The sequence below is a fragment of the Galeopterus variegatus genome, unplaced genomic scaffold (genome assembly GCF_000696425.1).
Source record: "Galeopterus variegatus unplaced genomic scaffold, G_variegatus-3.0.2 Scaffold657, whole genome shotgun sequence".
Lineage (NCBI taxonomy): Eukaryota > Metazoa > Chordata > Mammalia > Dermoptera > Cynocephalidae > Galeopterus > Galeopterus variegatus.
The window spans coordinates 485,652-511,248 of NW_007726768.1; the positions used below are offsets into that span (position 1 = coordinate 485,652).

The 25,597-nt window shown below is 42.0% G+C and overlaps 1 protein-coding gene and 1 long non-coding RNA gene across 3 annotated transcripts; both read right to left on the minus strand.

Annotated features, from left to right (window-relative positions):
- Positions 1-25,597, minus strand: PARP6 (poly (ADP-ribose) polymerase family, member 6). Of its 2 annotated transcripts, none has more exons than XM_008571051.1 (20): positions 25,507-25,597; positions 25,024-25,084; positions 24,695-24,785; positions 24,181-24,247; positions 21,276-21,425; positions 17,218-17,368; positions 16,572-16,625; positions 15,815-15,910; positions 15,110-15,202; positions 14,400-14,525; positions 12,929-12,994; positions 11,642-11,709; positions 9,926-9,974; positions 9,562-9,671; positions 8,752-8,824; positions 7,978-8,047; positions 1,720-1,799; positions 1,262-1,325; positions 1,014-1,098; positions 1-376 (listed from the first exon to the last, which is right to left on the minus strand). In XM_008571051.1, exons 5-20 carry the CDS (start codon positions 21,413-21,415, stop codon positions 274-276), a joined length of 1,428 nt encoding a protein of 475 aa, XP_008569273.1. In that variant the 5' UTR covers positions 21,416-21,425; positions 24,181-24,247; positions 24,695-24,785; positions 25,024-25,084; positions 25,507-25,597; the 3' UTR covers positions 1-273. The 2 variants fall into 2 exon arrangements, with proteins under 2 accessions (XP_008569273.1, XP_008569272.1); XM_008571050.1 differs by having other exon boundaries at positions 9,562-9,674.
- LOC103589154 lies at positions 18,570-20,519 on the minus strand. Its single transcript, XR_550372.1, has 3 exons — positions 20,326-20,519; positions 19,602-19,679; positions 18,570-18,658 (listed from the first exon to the last, which is right to left on the minus strand). It is a non-coding gene; the product is annotated as an uncharacterized LOC103589154 (long non-coding RNA).

Consider the following 25,597-nt stretch of genomic DNA (forward strand, 5'->3'; position numbering starts at 1 on the left):
TCCAGTCCACAGCACCTTCCATTTTATTGTTTTATTTACAAACAGGATGAAGTCAACTGGGAAAATCAAAGGTTGGAGTCATTCTGGGACATCCAAACGTGGAGTGGTTCCTGGGTCAATCTCCACCATGAAGGCCATCTCTTCTATCATTTTCCTGCCCCTTGGTAATGACCCCTTGATTCCTCAGGGCAGGCTCATCTGCTGCTCCTGAGCCCTTTTATGAGGGCAGATGGATCCAGGGGTAATGGGAGTGGTACGAGGGCTGGGGCCCCCTCAGTTTGTGTAAACCTGAGTTCCGATCACACGCATGATTTCCTTCTGTATCTTGGGGTCCTGAGTATTAATGTTGGCATCGCCCACCTGACCATCCTCATATCTGCCAAAGATAGGGCAATTGTGAGCATAAGAGGGAAAACAGCACCAGAATAACGTCAACCAGTGGAACTTTTTTTTTTTTTTGAGACCGGGGGCACCGCGCTCAGCCAGTGAGCGGTGACCGGCCATCCCCATATAGGATCCGAACCCGCAGCGGGAGCGCTGCTGCGCTCCCAGCGCCACATTCTCCCGAGTGCGCCACGGGCTCGTCCCGGAACTGTGTTTTGATGTGTGGTCATCCCATCCCAAAAGTCAAAGCTCTTTTTCACTACTCTTCAGGCTAGAAGGGATTCAGCAGCGGGAGCGCTGCTGCGCTCCCAGCGCCACATTCTCCCGAGTGCGCCACGGGCTCGTCCCAGAACTGTGTTTTGATGTGTGGTCATCCCATCCCAAAAGTCAAAGCTCTTTTTCACTACTCTTCAGGCTAGAAGGGATTCAGCTTACCTTGATTTACTCTAAACAGATCCCAATAATCTGTACCCATCTCCATCCTCCAAGGGGAAAGTACCAGTGCCAGCTCCCCTCAGGTAGCCAGGGATAACTCTCAGATAATATAAATAGACTTTCTCAGTAGTCACACACCGTCACACCCCCACTCTCACTCCTTGAGTAATACCCAGGGACCCTCCTAGACTTACACGAAGAAGAACCGTGTGCAGACATGGTCGGAAACAGGGCATACCCAGATGTTCCCGTGCTTCTGGAGGTCCTTAGATGTAATCACTGGGAGGAAAGGGGCCAGAAGTTATAATGCTTAAGGCACAGAGTCCAGGCAGGGGCAGGAAAACATGATGCTTCAACATCACCCTTGGCTGGATCATGTACCACAGGTGCATCAGAAATAAAGGTTGGGGACCCAGAAAAACGAACTGGAAGAGCTACCTACCTTCACACAGCGCTATACAGTTTAGATTCCGACTCTGCAGGAACCTTGACTGAATGGATCGGGTCTGGAAAAGAATGACGCAAAGGAGAGCAGAGCCAGGAGCCAGGTATACTTGTTATAGCTTTCCCTTGAGAGGCTGGTTAACTGGTGATGATTAGGGATGGGGTCGTGGATATCCTGGGCTCCCAACCACCTCCCAAAGTTTTCCTTTCCCATAGTTAGTCCCACAGCTTCCATCTTTACATTTTCATCTAAAGTCAGTCTCTGCTTTCATACTTATGACTGAGGCCACATATGACTGCAGAAGTGTTCATCTTAGAACATACCTGATTCTTTTAATTGATCTTCAAATCATATGCATGCCCCCCACCCACCACTGTTTCCCCACCCATTGCTGCAGCATAAACTAGCTCCGGGGAAGGGTCCTACCTCATTACAGGAGGGCCAACTAATAATACCTGGGGGATGGTATTCATCCGGTTATATCTCTGGACCAGCTCATCCTTGGAGGGCATCCTGTGCTGTCCTTTTCCCATTCCTGTCACAGAACAACAGACCCAGTTCATTTATCCATTCCTCAATCTGAAGTGCTTACTATGTGCCGGGCACCAAGAAGGACACTTGGCAATATAGTGGTGAATAAAACAAAATATTTGCCCCCAGAGTGTTTAGTCTAGCAGTGATTACAGGCAAGGAACAAGAAATTACAACACAGTATGGTAAGGGTTGTGATGAGGAGATTATAGAGCATTGTGTGAGCCACAGGGTGTGAACTAGCCTAGCTTAGGGGTTTGAAGAAGGCATCCTGTGACAGCCAGATTAAAAACTACAGGATTAGGAAGAGTTAGTTAAATGAAGAGGGGAAAATGTTCTGGGTAGAAGGAATATGATATGGAAGGCCTGGAGGAAAGATAAGGTAGTGTACCTTAGTTTGTGTAGAGGATAGTCAAAGGTAGAGGAGTGGTGAGAAATAATGTGGAAAAGGTAGGCTAGGATCAGATCAAGCAGGCCTTGTAGGCCATGTTATGACAACCAGAGTTTATCCTTAGAACATCAAGGAACCACTGACAGGTTCTAAGATAGGGAAGTAACTAATGTGATAAAAGTCAGGAATGAGGGGCCCAGGAGAGTGGGACATTGATACCTTGGTATCAAATACCAGGCTGAGTAAAATGAATGTGGAGAAAGCAAGCAGAACAAGTCAGATCTGCTCTAGTCTCCAAGTTACATAAAAACTCTGACCAGTCATTCAAGTGAAATGGACAAAGCCCAGCAGTTAAGAGATGAATAATGTTCCACAGGTAATCACAATGGCAGCTACCTTGAAGCATCCTACTTCCTTCAGAAAGTCTTCCCAGACTTGAGAAAGAAGTGCCAGTTCCCTTTAGTTTCCACACTATGTAAATCCATAAATCCTCTACCATCCTTACTACCCACCGAATGAATAGCCCTTTTTATAATATTTATAGACTCAACCTGAATTTTTCTTATTTAGATATAAAACAGTGCATGTGTGCCCCTCCTCCCAACTCTTTTTGGCTTGAGAATAGGACTTCGGCCTCTGTACTTTATTACAGGCCCAGTCTTATCATAGTTAGGGATAAGAATGTGTGTGATTCGGGGGGAGGGTGTGTGTGTGTGTGGGGGGGGTGACCATAAGGGAGATGGATGAAGATGGAAATGATGCTGTCATTACAGGCCATAAACAGGCCCCCTATCAAACTACTCTACCCTGGAACTTTCTATTATTAACTCCACTCTGCTTCAATTCTTGATTTTGTGATAGCCAGGTGTAGAGCTGGGGTTAACTGTTGGACTGAAATTCTTCACTGCTCACACTGTCAACTCATCATGCACTTAGACTGAAGTCTCATGAGACGTTCATGGCCTGAACAAAATTCAGGGCAATGAGACCCTCAAGGTTTGAATTGCCAATTTCTTCTTCCTATAGGACATTCATTCATCACCCCTCTATTTCCTCCTTCTCCATTATTCTTGACTAGACTCAGCTCTGCATCCAAACATCATGACCTTCTCAGCCTGGGTATATCAGTGACAATGTTCTGAATGAAATTCCTATTCAAGTTCTACTTCAGAGAAAGCAGACAAGAGGATAAGAAAGAACATCTCATTTCTATGTGTGTCTCAGAGATGGTGCTTATGATATAACCCAAATCTTATCCTTCCCCAATCCTGTTGCACAGTGTCCTGTCCATACTGACCCTATGATCTTCTGTCTGTTTCCTGAGACCACAGCCTGAGAACACGGAGGCTAGAATAATCCCTGGACGCTTTGTGTCCAGACTGTGCACTTATCAGAGGTCCCCAAACAGGACTAAACAAACAGATGGAGTTCACCATCTGCTTTCCTGTGATCTTCTGTCTGTTTCCTGAGACCACAGCCTGAGAACACGGAGGCTAGAATAATCCCTGGATGCTTTGTGTCCAGACTGTGCACTTATCAGAGGTCCCCAAACAGGACTAAACAAACAGATGGAGTTCACCATCTGCTTTCCTGCCCCTCACTTTAACCTACACACTGTGTGACAATAGCCAAGTCACTGGAGGTTCCACTAGTCAAATGGATGCTATTTATACCAACTCTCACCACCAGAGGGCACCCAACACCACTGAGCTAAAGGTAAACTGAGAACGAGAAAACAGAAAACCAGAGCAGAATGGGGTAGAAGAAATTATACAAAACAGCTGGTCAAATGCTAGAGTAACTACAATAAGTAGGATATTTCCACACATACGACCAACTTTCATAGAGACTCTCATATATCTATGGGGCCCTCAGAGACCCAGTCATTCAACCAAAGCCTACCCTGTCAGTCCAATACAGTGACAAGAACACTGGCCTAAAGCTAAGGACACCTGGACTCCAGTCCTAGCTCTACTACTCAGAGCAGTGTGACCATGATAAAATCATTTAACTTTTCTGTGTATCAGATTTCTCATCTGTAAAGTGATAATAAGGGATCAAACTACATGATCTATAACTACAACAGTGAACTATCGCATTTTGTATCTATAACCAATCAGCCTTTGAGAGATTATCATGTGATGCTTTCATGTAATCAGTAAAGTGATGAAGACAGACAAGAAGGCAATAGAGATTCCTGGCTTCATCTGATAACTAAAGGTATTCAGGCACTTAGTGGTAAACAAAAGCCCATGGGAAAAAAAGAAGGAAAGGGAGAAAATACAAAGGAAGAATCTTGTGGGGATCAAGAACCAGGAGAATCTCATGACCCGCAAAGTATTGAGAACTTAATCAAAGGAATGCTTACGCTGAGACAAAGATAAAAGTGAGAAATATGGAAGCAAAAAGATTACTCCAACCCCACCCCCACTTCAGACCCCTGGCACACAGAATAAGATTCATTCACACATTCAGTAAATATTTATTGGGCACTTACCCTGTGTATTTCAATCATAACCTGTTTCATGACACATTATTATTATTATTTTTGTCTTTTTCATGACCGGTAAGGGAATCGCAACCCTTGGCTTAGTGTCGCCCACACCGCGCTCAGCCAGTGAGCGCACCGGCCATCTCTATATAGGATCCGAACCCGCAGCGGGAGCATCGCTGCGCTCCCAGCGCCGCACTCTCCCAAGTGCACCACGGGGCCGGCCCACACATTATCATTTTTTAACAGGACAATGAATACCTAGAGACTCAACACAAGAACTAAATCCAAGACTTAAACATTATCATGACTTATATCTAACTATCTGCCTCCCCTTGGGAAGTAACCCCTACCCTGAAATTTGGGTTGTTATTCTTTTTCTTTTTTATCATACGCACTGTGTGTGTGTGTTTGTATATGCCTACATGATGTTTAATTTGTTTGCTTTTGAACAATATAAAAGAGGCATCATTAGTCTTTTGGGGCTAGCCTTTTTTTACTCAACATATTACTAAGATTTTTCCATGTTGCTGCATGCCACTGATATTTGTCCATTTTCATTGCTAAATAATCCATTGTGAGAACATAGCCATGTGTTGCTTAACAACAGGAGTACTTTCTGAGAAATGCATGATTAGGTGACTTTGTCTTTGTGAGAACATCAGAGAGTGTACTTACACAAACCTAGATAGTATAGCCTACTGCACACCTAGGCTAGATGGTATAGCCATTATATTCTTATAGGACCACCGTCGTGTATGCGGTCCATCCTTGACTGAAACATTGTTATGTGGTACAAGACTGTATATCAAAATGTATTTATCCGTTATCCTGGCAATTATGAACATTTGAGCTAATTCCAAAATTTGCAGTTGCAAGCAGTATTGCTTAGAGTATTCGTGTACACGTTTTTTGGGAGTGCATATGCAGGAATTAAAATTCTGGGTCACGAGGATAAAACTGCTCAGCTTCATAAAATAACACCAACTTGTTTTCCAAAATGGTTGTACCAATATATTTTTTAAAAATATGGAACACTTCACGAATTTGCATGTCATCTTTGTATAGGAGTCATGCTAATCATCTTTGTATCAGTCCAATTTCAGTACATGTGCTGCCAAAGCAAACACAGTTGTACCAATTTATATCCCCATGGGCAATAAAGGAGATTCTGCTGATCTACAACCTTTGGTACAATCAGAGGTATTATCAGATTTCTTATTTTTGCCAATCTACATGGGTACTAAATGGTAAGTCATTTTGGTCTTGATTTTACTTACCTATAAATAGAGGTTGAGCAGCTTTTCATATTGTTTGGTCATCTCTTCAGTGAAATGCCTGTTCATGTTGTCTGCTTGTTTTTCTATTAGGTTGTCTTTTTCTTACTGATTTTAAGAATTTTAAAATGTTTTTATTTTTTACATTTTTGTTATTTTTTGTGGTTGTATGAATATGTGTTGCAGATGTCTTCTGCTAGTTTTAGTTTGTCTTTTCACTTTCTTTAAGGTGTATTCTGATGAATGGAAGTTTTTAGTTTTAATAAAGTCGAATTTACCAATCTTTTATGATTTGTAATTCCATCTTTTTCTATTCTCTGGAAGATTTTGTATAAGACTGGAATAATTTTGCTCCCTCAAAGTTTGGCTTAAGACTTAATAACAAAACTATCTGGGCTTGGTGGGTATTTTGTTTATTTTGTGAAATATTTTAAACTATTTCCATCTCTATTATAGTTGTATGCTATTCAGTCTTTCTATTTCTTCTTGAACTGGTTTTGTTAAGTTATATTTTTCTAGGAATTTATCCATTTTCTCAGATTTCAAATTATTGGTATAAGTTTACAGAATTCTCTTATCAGCTTTTAAATTCTGCTCTATCTGTATTTATTTTGCCTTTTCCACTCATATTAATTGTATCCTTTTTCTTCTTATGTAACCAAGTGTAGTGGATTGAATTATCTTCCCCCAAAACTCACTGAAGTTTGAATTGTGTCCCCCAAGTTTTATGCATTAGAAACTTAGCTCCCACTGTGACTGTTAAGAGGTTGGGAAATCCTATTACAGTAATTGGAAGGTGGAGCCTTGAGGAGGTGATTAGATTGTAGAACCATGCTGTAGTGAATGGATTAAAAATGGTGGTCAGGGGTGTGGTTCTGAGGGCTTTAGGAGAGTCTCTCTCTCTCTCTTTCTTTCTGCTCTCTCTGCTTCCACCATCTTGTGAGACCCCTGGGTCACTGTCACCACCATCAGACGGACTTTGGACTTCCCAGCCTCAGAAACTGTAAGCAATAAGTTTTGTTTTCTTTATAAATCACCTAGTTTCAGGTATTTTGTTATAAGCAACAAAAACAGACTACTACACCAAGGTTTATCTGTTTTGTTAGTTTACTTTAAAAGAATCATCCTTTGGCTTTTTTGGTTCTATCTTTTGTACCTGGTTTTTATTTCATAGATTTTGGTCTTACCTATTTTGGTTCTTTTTTTTCCCTACTTTGTTTGGTATTCTGTTGTTAGAGACTTTTCTAGTTCTTTGATTGTTTTCTTATCTTTATTAATAGTTACAATTACTGCAGAATACTAAATAACAATTTATAAAGAATTTAGCACAATCCCCTTCACATGATGGACATGCAACTATATGGTGGCTATCCCTTATAGAGACTACACTGAACAAGAACAAAAGCAGACCGAAAAGGAACTAAGACAGGAACCTGGAAGACTGACAGAGATCTAAGTCAGACTCCTTTTTTGAGGGTGACAAAGCTGGACTCATCTCCTGACTAGAATCTCAACCTCGTCTTATCTTTAGAATAAAATGCTTTCTCTTGCATTCAATGTGACTAATATAATAGTGTATGACTACAGACAATTTAAACTTTAAAAGGTAGTTGATAGAAGAACAATGTCTCCAGAAATATAAGCCAATGGAAAGGAGTCAAGCCTTCAGGTGTAGTCACACATAAACTCAAATGCACACATGTACACATAAACGATTTGTAATTGCCAATACCAAAGACGTGGTCTATGAAAAGCCTTATCTCCCAGTTACTCCTTAACCCATTCTCAGGCCCAAGCCCGTACAATGAATAAAACCATCATTCTTAATGATATCTGGCCTCACCTTGTAAAGATTCTAAATTGATAACGAGAGAATGTAGAGACAGACTATGTATCCATGATTGGGGAGAGAGCTGACATAGACCAAGTATCCATGATGGGGGAGGAGGAGACAGCACATATCATGTGGTCACAAATGGATGCAATGCAAATAGAGTCAAGGTGGCCAGAGAGTGTTTCTTACCTGAGTATCCAAAGGAAATACTGGAGATGGGGCTCAGGTAGATGCCTTTGCCATAGGCTGCTCCATGCAGCTTGTAGGGAAACACCAGGATGAGCAATATGAGCCTGGGCCCTCCCATGGCTATATAGTAAGGCAGCCACAAGGCTTATCTAGCCCTCTGTTCCTCCATCTACCTTCTCACTCATTCAAATAACTCTAGGCACCTACTCTTGAAAAGCTGATTGGCTGAAAAGTAGATGCAGGTTAACTCACTTGCCTATGAAATACTAGATATTGATGCCTTGGAAAGGGGAGTGGCAGAGCTACTGAGTCTGTCCCTCGGCATCTATACTCATGTCCCCAGGCCTTGGTACATATGCAGATTCCAAAAAGGAGGAACTATAGAACAAGTTCCAGGAGAAGGGACAATAGCCATTTCTGGAGTCTCTCAGGGCAAAGAAAGAAGTCTTCCATATCAACTATTTGAATGAATAGCCACAAAAATTGAAAAGCTCTTTCTCATAGGTTAATTCACAGTGGGTATGATCAGCAATTTTATATTTCTGTGTACATTCCCATTCCTAAAACCACCAAAAAACAGCCTGAGGTCAAATACACAACAGCCACATTCATTCTATATATCCAGTTCCAGCTTCCTCTCTAGGGAAGTCCCCAGGACAGGTTAGGCTTGAGGATACTGAGGCAAAACAACTGAGTACTCTACAGCAGCTGTCACCAAAACTGACTAGAGCAGGGACAGGGGTAGAAAGAAAGGAGAAAGGGGCACAGCCTCACCTGCAGTTTGGTGTAGGATGCATTGACCAGCCCATTGCGCAGGATCGAATGCCAGTTTTCAATGTGTGACCCACTGTAAGGCAGAATAGAATACATGTCTCCTCACGGTATGAGGGTCCCAGGACTGCCATTCCCACCCATTCTCACCCACACAGGACATGAAGATGGACACAGATACACCTAGTGATGGACATGCACATTGATAGTCACAGACATGCAAAATGTATGTGTGTTGTTAAACCCTACATCTTTATTTCCAATCCCATACTCTTTCTGTGCTTCAGCTAATCTTATCTTAAATCCTCAACTGCTGGTTCAGTATTTTCATTTGCCTATTCTGATATTTCAAATTTAATTGACTCATCTCCAACTCAACAAACTTATCACCGATCCCAAACAGGGCTTCCAGTCCTGACTTCATGTCCTATTTTAAGGAACAAGTACTACCACTCCCTCTAAGTTACCTATAATCTCTCTCTTTCTCCGTCTCTCTCTCTCTCGCAATTAGCATAAATTGCAAATTTTCTTTCAAAGTAGCTTTCAAATATATCTCCCCTAATCTGTTCCTTCAACCACATCTTTTTACATAAAACTATAAATGTTATTTCTCTTCAACTACATCACAAGTAGCTTGAGAACAAAGATCATGTCATATGTATCTTTTTATCCTCTAGAGCACCTACCACAATAGCATTTAATTAATATTTGTTGACTGATGGACACAGGTAACACAACACATATACCTCAAGGGCACTCTTCCCATACCCCACCCCACCCCCACAACCACCGCCCAGCCCCCACCCTCCTCACTGGAAGGCAAAGGTGCTGCCGTAGAGCTTCTTGGCAGTCCGGAACCGAGCCTCCTTGGCAGGAGGGCTGCTCAGCAGGAGGAACTGGTGTGAGGTGTGCATGAACTTCAGCTGCTGCCCAGGGTGGGGGTGGGGTCAGGAAAAGAGAGCAGAAATCGAGATCAGGGAGGGAAGGGTTGGCTACAGGGAACAAATCAGGCTTGCACTGACCCCACAATAGGGAAATATGCTTAGGCTCAAAGACTATGTTGATGGACACAACCAACTAGGCAGATCTAGGACCATTCTGGTTAGCTAGCTTAGAGCATCTCCCTACCTCCTACCAAAAATTTAAAGGGAAGTGTAGAGGGAGAATGGTCACTTACCCTGCTGAGAGGTAGTTTGACAATGTGTGACCTGTTGCTAGAGATGATCCTGGGAAGAAACAGAGAAAAAAGGAAAAGAATAGAATAACTGTGTGGTTAGGCTATACTGAACAAGCAGCATTACTCTGCCCCTGGGAGAAGAAGCAAGGACTCCTGGGCTGCCTGAATTATGTGAAATGTCCAGGTCATTATCTGGGTATTCCTTGTTGGTAATAATGCTTGTGTTTAAAAATGTACAAGGTAAGCTACTGGCTAGAGACCAGCTAGTTATTGGAGAGTTAAACACTGGATGAAAGAAAGAAGGGGGCAGGAAGTGCTGCTACACACAGGAAGGGAAAAGGATAGAACAAAAGGAAGAGCACAAGAGGTCACTGCCCAAAGAAAAAAAGAAAAAAAAAGGCGAGCTCTGAATTAGGATAGTGACAACTTATACCTGGTATTTACAGACTCAGAACTGGGGCTCAGGATCCATCCTGCCTGAGCTCACAGAAAGCCTGAAGGCTCTCACAGACAGGGAGGAATAGAGAGAAAATTACTGTTTAGACTGGAGGAAGAAACTAGAATGATCTTTCTATACTCAGGTCTCTCTTCAGAGCAAATAAACCTTTTGCCTTTTTAGCATTAACTTCCGGAGGAGTTGGGGGACAACTAGAGTGTATATATAGGCTGAACTCAGAGGACAGGAGAGAACAAAGGCATAAAACATTGAGGTCTAAGCGAGAGAGCTCTATCTCCTACAGTGGAAACTGTTTTTTTGCACCTCATCCATGTACTTGTGATGCGATCTGGATGGTCTATGCCTGGTCATTCCTCATGCAAAGAGAGAAGAAGCTTTTGCATTAGAAAGTACTGATGTCAAAGGCTGACTAGGAGGAGGGAGGCAAGCTAGAAGGGGAAAGTTATGTCAGGAAAACAGAACAGAAATCAAGATCAAGGAGGGAGGGCAGTAGAGAATAGTCAGAATCTTTGCTAGGAAAAGGGAATAACAATAGTGCCTCAAGGATCTGGGTATTCTATGTCATCAGGGAAGGTTCTGAGGCAGGGAAAGGGGATTGTAGGATGAGACAGACCTCCCTGGATGAATAGAAAACTTAGTTGAAATGAACAATGTTAATTCCTACACGCAAAGGACACTCAAAAACCTATTAGTGGTGACTACCATTAATAACAATGTATTACATTCTTGAAAATCTCAGTAGATTTTAAGTGTCCTTACCACAAAAAATGAGACCTACACGCAAAGGACACTCAAAAACCTATTAGTGGTGACTACCATTAATAACAATGTATTATATTCTTGAAAATCTCAGTAGATTTTAAGTGTCCTTACCACAAAAAATGAGGTAATGTATATGTTAATTAGCTCTATTAAGCCACTCCACAATGTATACATATTCCAAAACATCACGTTGTACATATTAAATATATACAATTTTTATTTGTCAAATTAAAAAATAAATTAAGGAAAAAACCAAACCTATTGGGAAACATGGAACATCTAAAGAGAACTTGAGAAATCAGTGTCAGAATTTGTGGGCTCTTTGTAGGATCTGGGTTCTTGTCAAGGCAAGGTGTATCAATAAAACTCCAAGAAAAAGCAGCCATACTGTCTATAACCTGAGGAAAGATGCTGAACACCTCTAAGAGAAGATTTGGGCTCCATGCCCAATACCTCTTTCCCTCCCCCTGCCCCAGGGGATAAGTCCCTATCCATACCACTGCAGAAGAGGATGGGCCAGGGGATCCAACTTGTCCATCTGCTTCTTGATTTCCAAATATGAGCCCTGTAAGACAGTGGCCATAAGGTTATCTCTCAGGAGAGGTAGGAGCCCTCCCGCTTTCCATAAACTGACTATCAGGGCCCAGGGTAAGGTAGGCACCAAAGGCCACACAGAGGAAAGAGGAAATGGGGTTCCCACCCTCGAGGCGCCCCAGTCAGGTTGGGGAGACTCATAAATAAATGTGAAAATGATAATGCTTACAAAACAACATGCAGGTGGGTCTCCCTCATTTTATGCAATTCCTACAGCCCTAAAAGTTGACGGTAAATCAAAAAATAAATAAAATCAATGTCCCTGAAAGATTAGGCTTAGGAATCCTGTGGTAAACATTTACATAAAGAAAAGACTCCTTCTGACAAATAAAATTATCCCTCCCAGGTGTATCTCATGTGTTAATCTGAACTGTGATATATAGGATTTGCTGAGAAGAGGCCCACCTGTAAATGTGAGTACAAATGAATGTCTATTCATGCAGAGACTGCAGACGAGGGGTGGGGAAGTCTGGTGAGGGACAGCCTTGAGTCAAAGGATGGTCACTGCTCCATGTGGCTGCCCCACCCCTAGAAGGACAGAAGATGTAGGCCCCAGGGTCTAGTTCCTTACCTCCAAGCTCCCTCCTCACCCTCCCAACCCTGGACAAAGGTCTCTCCCTCACTTCTCTAATTCCCTAAGAATTATGAAAAGAATACTCAACATGAAAAATTTGAAGAAATCAGCAGCAAAGGTAAAGGTTGAGAGAGACACTAGGCATGAAGAAAATAAAGAGGAGTAGGGCCGGCCCGTGGCTCACTTGGGAGAGCGTGGTGCTGACAACACCAAGTCAAGGGTTGAGATCCCCTTACTGGTTATGTTTTTTTTAAAAAAAAAAAGAAAGAAAATAAAGAGGAGTAACAAAGCTTACAAAACAGAGAACAAGAATTGGGAAGGTTAAAGAGGGAAGACTAAAGAAAAAGAGCGTGGTGCTGACAACACCAAGTCAAGGGTTGAGATCCCCTTACTGGTTATGTTTTTTTAAAAAAAAAAAAGAAAGAAAATAAAGAGGAGTAACAAAGCTTACAAAACAGAGAACAAGAATTGGGAAGGTTAAAGAGGGAAGACTAAAGAAAGTACAACGAGGAATTTGAGTAGCTTCTCTAAATCTCCACCCCACTCCCACAAATTATAAGCAGAATAGGGCAATTGAACTGGGCAGGCAGAGGGCAGGGGACAGAAGGCAGAATACCTGGGTCATCTCCCGGATGGACATCACACTATCCAGAGCTTTCTGAAGCCGCTCATAATTCTTCTTCTGTGGAGAATCAATAGGAAGAGAACAACCAGATGAAGAAAAGTGGAGGAGAGTAAAATGTAATGAAAAGAAGGGAAAGATGTCAAAAAAAAATAGTCTAGGCCTAAAGAAATAGAGCAGTGTGTCATGGAAAGAATATAGATTTAACGTCAGACAGTTCTGCGATCACAGGCTGGTTCTCATTTATCAGCTGGAGTAATAGGGTAAGTTACTTGACCTGTTAGAACCTTAGCCTCCCTGTTTGCAAATGAAGCTAATTCCTACCTCTCTCACAGAGATGTTCAGAGAATTAAATAATCTATATAAAGAATCTATTACATAGTACCTCATATATAATAATGACAGTAATACTGAGGCACTGTGCTGAGTCAGCTTAACTGTGATATGGTGTGCCCAGACATTTGGTCAAACTTTATTTTCGGGTGTCTATGAGGGTGTTTTTGGTTGAGATTAACGTTCAATCAGCAGACCAAGTAAAGCAGACTGCCCTCCATAATGTGGAAGGGCCTCATCCAATCAACTAAAGACCTGAATAGAACAAAAGGGCTGACCACCCCCACTCCCCACCTCAAGTAAGAGGGTACTCCTCCTGGCCTAACTGCTTGAGTTGGATTATCAGTCTTTTCCTGCCTTCAGATTCAAACTAAGAAACTGGCTTGGGCTGGCCATTTAAGTTGACTAGAGGACAGCCTTAAAACACCAAAGTCACGAGTTTGGATTCCCGTACTACCTAGCCACCCAAAAACAAAAATAAAAGAAATTGGCTAGTTCACTGGCTTTCAGACTAGAACTTAAACCATAGGCTCTACTGGCTTTTGAGCCTTAAGACTAGGACTGGAACTACATCGCTGGCTCTCTGGAGTCTCCAGTTTGCTGAATGGAGAAGATGGGACTTAGCCTCCACAAACACGTGAGGCAACTCCTCATAATAAACCTGTATATCTCTCTCTCTCTCCTATTGGTTTTCTCTGGAGAACCATGACTAATACAGTACTTTACACATATTTTTGGTTATTTTAATAACAATTCATAAAGTAAACATCAACTCCTTTTTACAGATAAGGAAACTGAGGTTCAGAATTGTTAAATGACTCGCCTAACACCATTCAATTAGGGAACAGCAAAACCTCAAATGGAGTCCAGGTCTGTATGGCTCCAAAGCTTATATTCTTCCCTACCATGATATAACTAACATTAATTCTTCTCCCCTCTCTCTGACAAACTCAGCTATTTATTCACTGAAACAGCTAAATCCTAGGGTTCAAGAGTTTCCAAAACCAAGTGTTCCATTTCTTCTGTCCCTTATTCCAAGCTGTTGTGTACACTAGACTGACAGCCCATAGTCTCCCACTGTCTTTTAGCAATTCTGATCCTTATCCCTCACTTTCTTCCCAAGTAACTATACCTTAGGGTTAAAGGCCAGAGTCTTGGGATCAGTGGGGTCCACCACAGAAGGATAAGGCTCAAAGATGATGCTCTTTCTAGGAGACTCCAAGGCTGCTCTACACATGGCTACCAGCAGATCCACCACCTAAGGGAAAGGAGAAAAAGGGGGCAGAAGCTAAATGATTTCTCAGTACCAGGAGTCATACAGATCCAGCATTTCTCCCTGCTGTTCTTTTACAAAGCAAATATGGTTTTCTAATTAGAAAACACAAACTCATTATAAAAACTCAAGTAATACCAAAGTGACTCAAGATAAAAACCATTCCCCTGCCCCCAAACAAACGTCATTCCTCACAGGAAACTATTGACAAGTTTGATGTATAACCTTCCAGATATTTTTCCTATGGAAATAGTTATTTTCTTATATAGACAATTTTACTACACACATTGTTGTATTTGCTTTTTTACATAACTATATGTTACAATTTTCTATCCATAAATAACAGCTATATATGAGTAGTATCCCCACTGTGAGTATATACCATAATTTCTTTAACTGGACCTGCTACAGATGGAGTTGTATCCATTTTTTTGTTTTACAAACAATACTACAGAGCGCATCCTTACATATTAAAGCATTTTTGGAGGGTAAATTCCAAGGAGTGAAATTGCTGAGTTTCCCTGCCTTTCTTGATCCCAATTCCCCACCCGCTTTTCCCTCTCCCATACCTCTGCTCCAGTAGCCACCTCCTCTGCAGCTCCAGACATGACTCCCAGTGTGTAGAAGGAGAAGACGCACAGTTCACGAGTACAGACGGCTGGCTGAATGTACATATTAAACAGATGGTGGTGGTAAAGGGTGTGCAATAAGAAGTTGTAGAGAGAGAATAACATCCTGAACTTAACTCTGGAACAAGGTAAGAATTTGAGGCCCTCTAAGACAGGAGAAAACTATCAATAAAGCCTTAACTAAAATGTCTTACTGATAAGTTTGAGAGTTAATGCTGTCTCCTCTATGAAGCCTTCCCTGACCTTCCAAGGTAATCAGATACTCTTGATTCTGAGCTTCTGTTCATATCTCTTCTATATACTTAACATATATTGTGATTTACAGTTAAGTATCTGTTTACCCACCTAGACTTGGAGTACTTGAGGACAGCATTATAACCAATATAATGGTTAATATAATCATCTTAATATTTGATCTGTATTTTAAAATGCTGGGTGGGGACTATATCCTGAACAATATTCTCATATCTTCATTTCTTAACAGGACTGCTAAAATTTTCTGAGAAAAAGAATTATTTCTAGAGTCTCAGGGAATATGGACAGAATTCTACTTTTACTACAGATTCAGCAAGTATGAAATAAACAAGAGATGTGGAGTAAAGGAGCCTTGGCTAAGGAAGAGGGTCCCAAAGTAGTAACCTATACCTTGAGCATGGACCCATTCTGGAAGACATGCTGCTCATCACACACCACACAGTACTCATTCAGTGTTGGAATCCTCTGCTCTGCATACTTCATGATCTGTAGAGAAAACAGATTCTAAGTCTTTTGGAAGTATAGGAACAGATATGAAAAATAACATAAGCTTCTCCAGCTACCCTCCTTTCTCTCAGCCCTGTCCCCTAAGGTGAGATCACTTCTAGCTAATGCAGTTGGAGTAATGGAAATTTTACTGGAAGATGGTATCTGAGCCTTGATTGCAATAGGCAGATATGGGGAGGAAGGCTGATAGAGGGAATGACATGAACAAAGGTAACAGAAGATGCAAAAGTGAAAGCATGTCCAGGGAATAAACAGATTTCAAAAAGAAGCAAAAGACCAGTAGTGGTTGAGCAGTGAAAATAGCTCTGTGAGGAAAACTGAAGAGCACTTCAGCAAGGGATCATAAGGAAATTTGTGTCAATCCTTCTCTCATCTTCACACCTACCCATACACTGAAAACTTGCAGTGCCTCATTTGGCACTTAATTAAAAGTGTTGTCTTCCCAATAATGCTATAAACTTCTTGAGGATGTAAACTATGCCTTCTGTTTTCCTATCCACTTAACACTTAGTATAGTTCTGGGAGCAAAACAGCTCAGGAAAATTTAACTGAGAAGCTGGTTAAATTAAATTAACATCAGGTGATCAGGTGGGTCAGACAAAAGGGAGGGGTTTGGGGATGAAGCTTTGGACTTGATTACCTGGACAAGGAATCCATACTCCAGTGTGGGGATGTTCTTGCAGTGACCACTGACCTAGTGAGAGTAAACAGATAAAGCCCATGAGCCTCCTATGAAAATGGGGTTTAGAGAGACCTCATGCCCATCACATAGGATTCTCCTAAAGTAGCTGAGCCCTAGCTCGGATTGGCCTAAGTAATCCCAAAGCTAGACAAAACACCTTTAAACATTTTTGCCAAAAGTTCTGGAAAAGAACTTGCCTGTCCTCAGCCCTCTTCAAAGTAGGTAGAGTAGGTTACTACAGCAGCTGACTACCAAGTCCTAACCACAGCCTAATAAAATCATACATGACTTCTTGCGAAGCCCATCTCTAGACTTTCTGCTTCATGGCAAGTTTACTATCAAAGAAGCTTCAAGAGAGTTTAGATATAAGTTTTCAGCTATTAAAAAAATGTGTTCCATTCTGTCCACTCATTGTACATGCACAGGTTTGATTTATGATGCCTGGACAGCCATACTCCCACCCCATTTTGAGAAGCTATACTCCCACATTTCCACTCCCACCCTCCTGATGCCCAAGACAAACCCTCCCCAGCCCATGTACCAAAGGAGAGGTCCGTGCTGGGGGAGGGAGGAGGCCCACGTGCTGGGGGCACAGGAGACCTGCCTGGGGGCTGGGAGGGTAGCCAAACACCTCCACTTTGGGGTTCTTCATGGTGCAGGAGATAGAACGGTTCATGAGGCGCCCAACCCTAAGCTCTGGTACACCTAGCTTGCCTTTCAGCATGGAGTCCTGTATGATAGGGAAACTGGGAGACCTAGGGAAAGAGAGAAAAAAGAATTGGTGAAACTGGGGGCTCAGAATGAGCCCTAAAAGGGGATTAGAGGTAACTGCCAAAAGTCCTAAGCCAAAGACAAACTCATCTGAGGAAAGTTCTATTAGATCTTAAACACTGTCAAAACAAATAGATCACACATCTGAATTGATTTTTACGCCCTTATTTGTGTGTTCTTCAGATTGGGACAGGGAGGATAGGCAGATCCTAGGTCACTATGGCATTTATGCCAGATATGAAATGATCCCTTGGAGAGGAAGCCTGTTTCACTTAGTGTATGCACATGCAAACGTGAAAGAAAGAGACACATTGATCCCTTGGAGAGGAAGCCTGTTTCACTTAGTGTATGCACATGCAAACGTGAAAGAAAGACACACACACACACACACACACACAAACACATTAAGTGGTCAATACTATTCTAGACAAGAAGTTGCATCCCAAAGAACCTAATGGGTTGACTGTCAACAGTGGTGCCTGGGAAGCTATAAATCTTGTTCTGTATCTGCCTTTGAGAAAAGCAGAAAGCATCAGGGTGAAAATGTAGACCTGGGGTCAAAAGTTGGGGGAATATTTATTTCCAGAACCTAGATAATAAATCAATATATCCTTGAATAACAGAAAGGAGTTGGTGCCTGTTCTCTGGCTCTGCCTCCTTAGGATAGGGAATAAAGATGAGGGCCAAAAAAGGAAATATCAAAAGATCAGCATACATTTCTCCAAATACACACCATGAGCTAGGTGGTGTGTTTTACATAAAGGACAGGTATTAATATTGGGTCAGGAGCATTAAGGGAGAAAGAAGGGAACAGAGACTGAAGTAGGAGAACTGAGCCTGGGGACAGGGGAGAGGGAAGGGTGGAAGGCAGTTGTTTCTAGGGTCTTAGCTACACCCTCAAGCCACTTATATAATCCAGACCTTCTCCAGGCCAAAAGCCTTTCTTACCTCAAAGGTGAAACTATCAGCCTAGAAGGGACTAGCATAAGAGGGAACTTACAAGAAAAGTGGCCTTACTTCCCTACTAACTCCTGTCAGCCAAGCTTAAGTATTCTGAGCAACTTTTATCATTAAGCTCATAATTTATCCCCCTATCACACCATGAAAAGAAAAAACCTCTAGCCTTTTAACAACTCAGAAGTAGCTTGCTCCCCTGCCATCCCTTAAGTGTAGTCCCACCTGATGGATACAGAATTCTCACTGTAGATCTCCTTCACGGCTTCAATGTCTGCATCAAGCTGTGAGTGTCGATACAGGTCAGCAGCACAGCTCCCCTAAGATAGTGGCAAAAATGTTGGTAGTGGAGGGGAGTGAAAAAAAATGGGGGGATAGAGAAAGAGGAAAATAAAAACACAAAAAGACACTAGGAACAGGAGAAATCAAACAGCAGCAGTACAGAAAAAGTGAAAGCTACTTATATGAAGGGGTTCTTGGCAGTGGCCCTAGGTAAGGATTTCATTGACAGACAAGTCTCCCTCCCATCACCATGCTAAGAAAGTTTCAGCAGACCAAATGTAGGTTTTGCTTGAGGAGTTCACATCTTTAAGTTTCCAGCTTTTCCTCCCAGACTTTTACCAGGATACTTAGGTATATTGTCTTTGAGAAAGGCTGAAGAGTATAGATTTTAACTCAGATTTGTTCTATCAGAAAAGCATTCTGAGAGTCTGAGCATTTTTTTTTCCTTTTTGTCTTTTTTCGTGACCAGCAACAGGATCGCAACCCTCGGTGTTGCGCCTGCACCTCGCTCAGCCAGTGAGCGGCCGGTCTGTATGTGGGATCCGAACCCTCGGCGGGAGCGCCGCCGCACTCCCAAGTGGCGCACTGTAGCAGTGCGCCACCGGGCCGACCCTGAGTCTGAGCATTTTTGCTGAGGACTATGCCCTGGATAGTGATGGCATTAAGCAATCACTGACAGAGTAATTTTTTAATATGCAACCCTGATGAATGAAATGACCCTCACTGGCTAGTTAGGAAAGAGTCAGAAAATAATTATTTCTAACTAAGAATATATGGGTAGCCTCCATATACAGAGGATGTGTAGTATACTCTAGAATGAGTATGAGTCCCAGGCAGGAGCAAAGACATGTGATCAGTTCAGACCACACCAACGTTTTATATTCTCATCTCACCTGTGCTCTAGAACAATCTCCCTCCTGATGTATCCAGAAAGCACTAATCTAGACCATCCAACATGGGTCTTGGGGGATGAAACCTTACCTGAACTCCATAGAGAAATTCCTCTGATTCATTATCTCCCTCCGAATCATCATCATTCCAGAACTGGCCTTTGATGTCCTAGTGATGAGAAACATCCTTTATTAAGTCCCAATTATCTCATGGAATAGGGTGAAGTGATGGGATAGGAAAGAGATTCCCACAAAGAATGGGAGAAAGTCCTCTGGGATAGAATAACTGAGGCCCTAATCCCTTTACACCTTTCACCTCACCCTTTGGGAGAGCCTCAATCTCTTCCTGACTCTGACCATATCCATGGCCTAGCTCCGACTTGGTGAGACAAAGGAAAATAGTAGGAAATTTGGGACTTCTTAAGTCTTGGTAAGATGACTGAGGCTCTGGTAGCCAGTGGGGGAGGGATGCAGAAGACTTCAATGTCATTCCTAAGTATATCTGGGTTCTAGTATAGGCTAGCCTCTTCTAAGATCATTACCCAAGGCAGTTCCCAAGCATACCTAAGCTCTTATCTCATCACTCCCTTTCTATCCCTTAAAATATTTAACTCTTCCCTTTCTTAACAAGAAAATTCACCTACACACACACATCAAGTAATACTGCTTCCATGCTCCTTTTCCTTCCTTTAACTTCAAATAGCCCTCTACCTTCCAAAAGGATGCGAGGGGAAATACCATGAAAAGGTGAGGTCTACACTTGTTTCATCTACCCCTTGGATGATCAGTTGGAGAGGTTGACAGTCAGTTCTCACCATTGGGTCAGTAGGTCAACACACACTCCCAGGTCAATGCTAGGCAGCACCCCTCCATACCACCAGCTGAACCCAGGCCAACAAGATGGGCATTTAGAAGGCCACACACGGAGACGACGGAGGGGGTGATATCAGAGGCAACTGGAGATCTGCTGGGTGTGACAGGCTCTGCTGTTGTGGTGGTAGCAAGTCACTGTCCTGTGGAAAGTAGACAAAGAATGGTTTCATCACCTCTTATTAGGGGGGTGGTGTATACACATGGATACTTATTCATGGATACACTTCACTACACGTATATACAGACACTGGCATGTAAAGAGGCATACTTGCATGCAAGTGCACACATACTTGTTCATTTAAAGACAACAGACCATGAAAGTACTATACAAACATAAGATACTGCTATTCCATTTAAACTGGAGAGTTGGGATTGGATCAAGTCCCTGTTCTAGTTCATAATGGTACAAAAACCCCTGAAGCCAAAAGCGATGGTGGCAGGACCATATTCTTAAGCTACTCTGTCGAGCCAGTCATTCTGAAACATTCTTCAGAGTATCAACATCCACCAGAGTTAAGAACCAGAATCGGATTTTTAAAAATTTATACAGAAATATAAATTTTTTGAACTCTTTACTCCTAATTATTTCTCCATATTGAGCTATTACCCCTTCTTGCACATCAGTATTATTAGAAGGCATTTTGTAGCAATCATAGCTAACTTAAAAAGTCTTCAACAATCTGAACATACTCTGGTAGNGTAGAAGGGTAAGGAAACATTGGGGACAGGACTATGTGAATAGTACAGTAGTTAAAGGTAAATAGTACAGTAGTTAAAGTTACAGGACATAGGGAGAGGATAGACAAGATAAATTTAGGTAATCAAGAAGGTGGGTGTGCAGGCCAAGACAACACTAAGGTTTAGAGATGATCACCCCTAGGGGAGCACTTACTTGGGGATGGGTGAGAAGATGCTGAGGCCAGCTCGGAATTTCTTGATAGTACCACTTGCCTTGAACCAACTGTGCCTCTTCTCCTGCTGGGTCTTCAAAAAATCGTTGCTCAGATGTTTCCATTGTTGGGATGTGAACATACCCAGGATCCTGAGGGATCAAAGAGAACAGACTTAGGCAAGATTAGGCTGGGAGGCAGGTCAAGAAATAAAGACTTAGAAAGGTAACTAATTTAAAATTCAGACCCAGGGACTGCAAAGCTAGTTGTGGTGGGGGGGAAGGTGTCTGAAGACCACCCTTGAAATGACCTTAGCACATGGAAATGTACTGCCCTAAAGCATTTCTTTACCCTAGAGGGTAAATACCCACTCCTATTATCTAGCCTAATGGGCCATAAAAATTCTGAGATGCTTCATCTTTAGAAGGAAATCTCAAAGGTGAGCCTTCAAAGGCTGTGAACCTTGAGATTTATTGCCAAGAATGACTACACTGACAGTGGAACAGAAGTGGTAAGACAGAGGTGAGTACCAGCCTTTGCCTTGTGAGTAGTAAAGAAAAGGACTAGGGACATGAGGGGTACTAACATTGTTAGGTGAAAAATTACATCCCCAAATTTACGGTTTCCAAACTTAAGCTGGGCCCTCAGCTAGACTTGTTAATCCTTTCACTTGTTTGCCATAGTTCTCTCCAGCATTACTCTAAGTTATTATTCTAAATCCTTTTCATTTTCTTTAAGCTTATAACTTTACCTACAACCAATAACCTCTCTTCCTTCCTAATACATAAAGCCATCAGATATCAGCTCCCTTAACTTTTCAAGCCTATTACAAAACCTATTTCCACTTCTACTCTTACCTTGATCTCTCCATTCTCTGGAGACAAGGTGACCCTCCTCTTTAAGATCAATTTCACTATTTGTGCTCTAGGTCTTAGTCCCTTCTTGCTTTTTTTAGGGATCTTGACCTATCAATCATCCCTCTCTAGCTCCCTTAACTTTTCAAGCCTATTACAAAACCTATTTCCACTTCTACTCTTACCTTGATCCCTCCATTCTCTGGAGACAAGGTGACCCTCCTCTTTAAGATCAATTTCACTATTTGTGCTCTAGGTCTTAGTCCCTTCTTGCTTTTTGTAGGGATCTTGACCTATCAATCATCCCTCTCTTGTTAGTTCCTTTCCTAAAGACTACAAAAAATTTCAACTTTCTATACCTCAATCTAGCCACCTCTCTTTCTCCCCTCCTATCCTCATCCAAATTTCTCAATCTATACTTACTGTCTCTACTTTGTTGCTGACCACTCACTTCTCAACCTTCTGTATTCGGTTTCTACCTTCACCACTCCACTAAAATTGTTCTCACCTTGATTCTAAACTCAACAGATGTTCCTAAGTTCTCCTCCTTACTTATCTTCTCTGGTATCTGGCCCTTTTAGAAAATCTCTTTCCCTGTCTTCTGTGACACCATTCTTTTCCTATTTTTCTCTGACTTCTCTGATCTACCTTCAGTGTTTCTTTTTCTTCCCACCCTGCTGGTTTCTTCAGCATTTTGCCCTTGATCCTATTTTATTTTCACTCTATTATGCTATCATCTTTAACAATTTAATATTCACTAGTTGCAATTTCCACGCACACACTGATGCGTATCTTCAACCCTAACCCCTCTTGGAAGTACCAAATCGACATATATTGAGCATCTCCAGTTGCGCATCCCAAAATTACCTGTAAATAACATGTCTAAGATGGAACTAATTATCCTCATCCTACAAACCTGCTCCTCTTCTGATATACCTATTTAAATTGGTGGTATCACAATTTACCCAGATATCTAGGCTGGAAATCCAGGAGCAATTATCCACTATTCCTTGGCTCTTATGACCAAATTCAACATATCCAAATCAGTCTTCAATTCTTATTGATTTTACACTCCACAAATCTATCTCATCTCCATTCTCATTTACAGTCACACTTTAGTTCAGGCCTTTATCAACTGTCATAACTAGACTTCTATAAAAGCATCCTACTAAATTAGTTCTTGTCTCTTGTCTCGTCCCCTCCTACCCATTTTGCACAATGCTACCAGAATGGTTTTTCTAAAACTAAATCTGACCATGTCCTTTCTATGCCTAAAACCTTTCAATGTTCCCACTGCCTACACAATAAAAGTTGAAGATTCTCTCTGATTTGAACCCCTCCCTACTTCTCTGGGTTTGGTTCCTACCACTTTTCCCTTGCATTTTACCAGCAATGTTTTACTTGAAACTACCTATACACCTACTGCTTCATGTTACTATGCCCCTGCAAATGTTATTCACTCTCAGAGTCTGTCTACACAGACAACTCTTACCCATCCTTGAAAGAATGAAAGAGAGATGAACAATGGTTTTCATTTACAGCTTTCCACTGGCCACAAGACAGTTATTCCTTTTCTGTTCTTTCTAAGCCTGACATATTCACTTGTATTAGAACACATATCCACTGGATTCTATGTGGAACTTCACTGAGGATAGAAAATGTGCTTCATTTCTCTTTGTATACCAAATACTTAGCATAATACTAAACAGATTCAATAAACTAACGTTTATAGAAACTCCTAGAGCCCCACTCTGAAGAAACCACACAAGGAAATATGAACAGCATAACTGATTCCAGCATTTCCTTAAATGCTAAGTAATAATGAGCCTCTCTTTTCACCTCCAGAAGCCTTAAGGCATCAACCCAAGAATCACAGGTTCCTCCTCCACAGGCATAAACTTAGCTCCCCAAATTTATTTTAGCTTTTCCTGAGCATATATCAGAAAGACATTTTTGGAAGGAAACATTCCTTCCAAGGCTTTGCCTGTCCATCCACATTATGTCCGCCTCTTTCCCTCACATGTCCATGACCAGAAAAGATCAAAGTTCTTACTTTTTCAACTGAAGACCCAGCCCAAATCCTTCCTTATTCGATGGCTGGAAAACCTCAATTGATGGTTCTGCAAAGAAAAGAGAAAGCTCCTAGTATGCACATATCTCTATCCTCCTGAGAGTTCAAAGCCATAGTTCAGTGGAACAGCTTCCTTAGATTCTAAAAACAGTAGCAACACGATACTCTAAGCAATAATGGTGGAGGAAGAAAACATCTGAGGCAGATGGTAGATTCTGGAAGCTAATTTCAAATGACATCAGTAGGAAGTTGAGGACAGGGGAAGGTGATATCTCGGAACTAGAAAAAATAATTTCATTAACCAAGAAGGCCTTTAGAGGATGGCTATCAGGTGATAGGGGGAAGACACCAATGACAAGAGACTGAAAAGCCCTACCGATGATCTGCAGACTGAGCCCAAGGGCCTTGGTCCTAGTTTTTCTCTACCTCAGTTAACTCAGGACTTTGGATTAGACCACACTCAGAGCACCCACTTGCCCAAAGTCACTGCCTTTACCTGGTCCATCAAGGTACTGTGAGAGAGAAAATCGCAGCCTCAACACAATAGGTTCTGTCCGGAGGACCTTCCACGCTGTAGAGACTTCCTCCTAAAAGAATAAGGGAAATAGTTTCCAGTTTAGCAATAGAGAGGAATGGGCTTGAAGTTTCCCCTTTATGACATACACATGCACATGACAGTACACACCACTGTCTGCTGATGGTCTAGGAAAGACAGAGATGAAGAATATGTGCTCCAAATACAGCACTCAGGAACAAGACTCCTGGCCTACATGATAAAATCCATAAATCCAGCTAGACATGTTGGCAGGTACTAGCACCACTTACATCGAGGAAGCTGATGTTGATGTGGAGGTCAATGTCCACGTCATCGATAGTTCCATATTCTCTATAGAGATACAGGTGACCACAGGTGAGATTCATTAAGGGAGAAAGAAGGGAACAGAGACTGAAGTAGGAGAACTGAGCCTGGGGACAGGGGAGAGGGAAGGGTGGAAGGCAGTTGTTTCTAGGGTCTTAGCTACACCCTCAAGCCACTTATATAATCCAGACCTTCTCCAGGCCAAAAGCCTTTCTTACCTCAAAGGTGAAACTATCAGCCTAGAAGGGACTAGCATAAGAGGGAACTTACAAGAAAAGTGGCCTTACTTCCCTACTAACTCCTGTCAGCCAAGCTTAAGTATTCTGAGCAACTTTTATCATTAAGCTCATAATTTATCCCCCTATCACACCATGAAAAGAAAAAACCTCTAGCCTTTTAACAACTCAGAAGTAGCTTGCTCCCCTGCCATCCCTTAAGTGTAGTCCCACCTGATGGATACAGAATTCTCACTGTAGATCTCCTTCACGGCTTCAATGTCTGCATCAAGCTGTGAGTGTCGATACAGGTCAGCAGCACAGC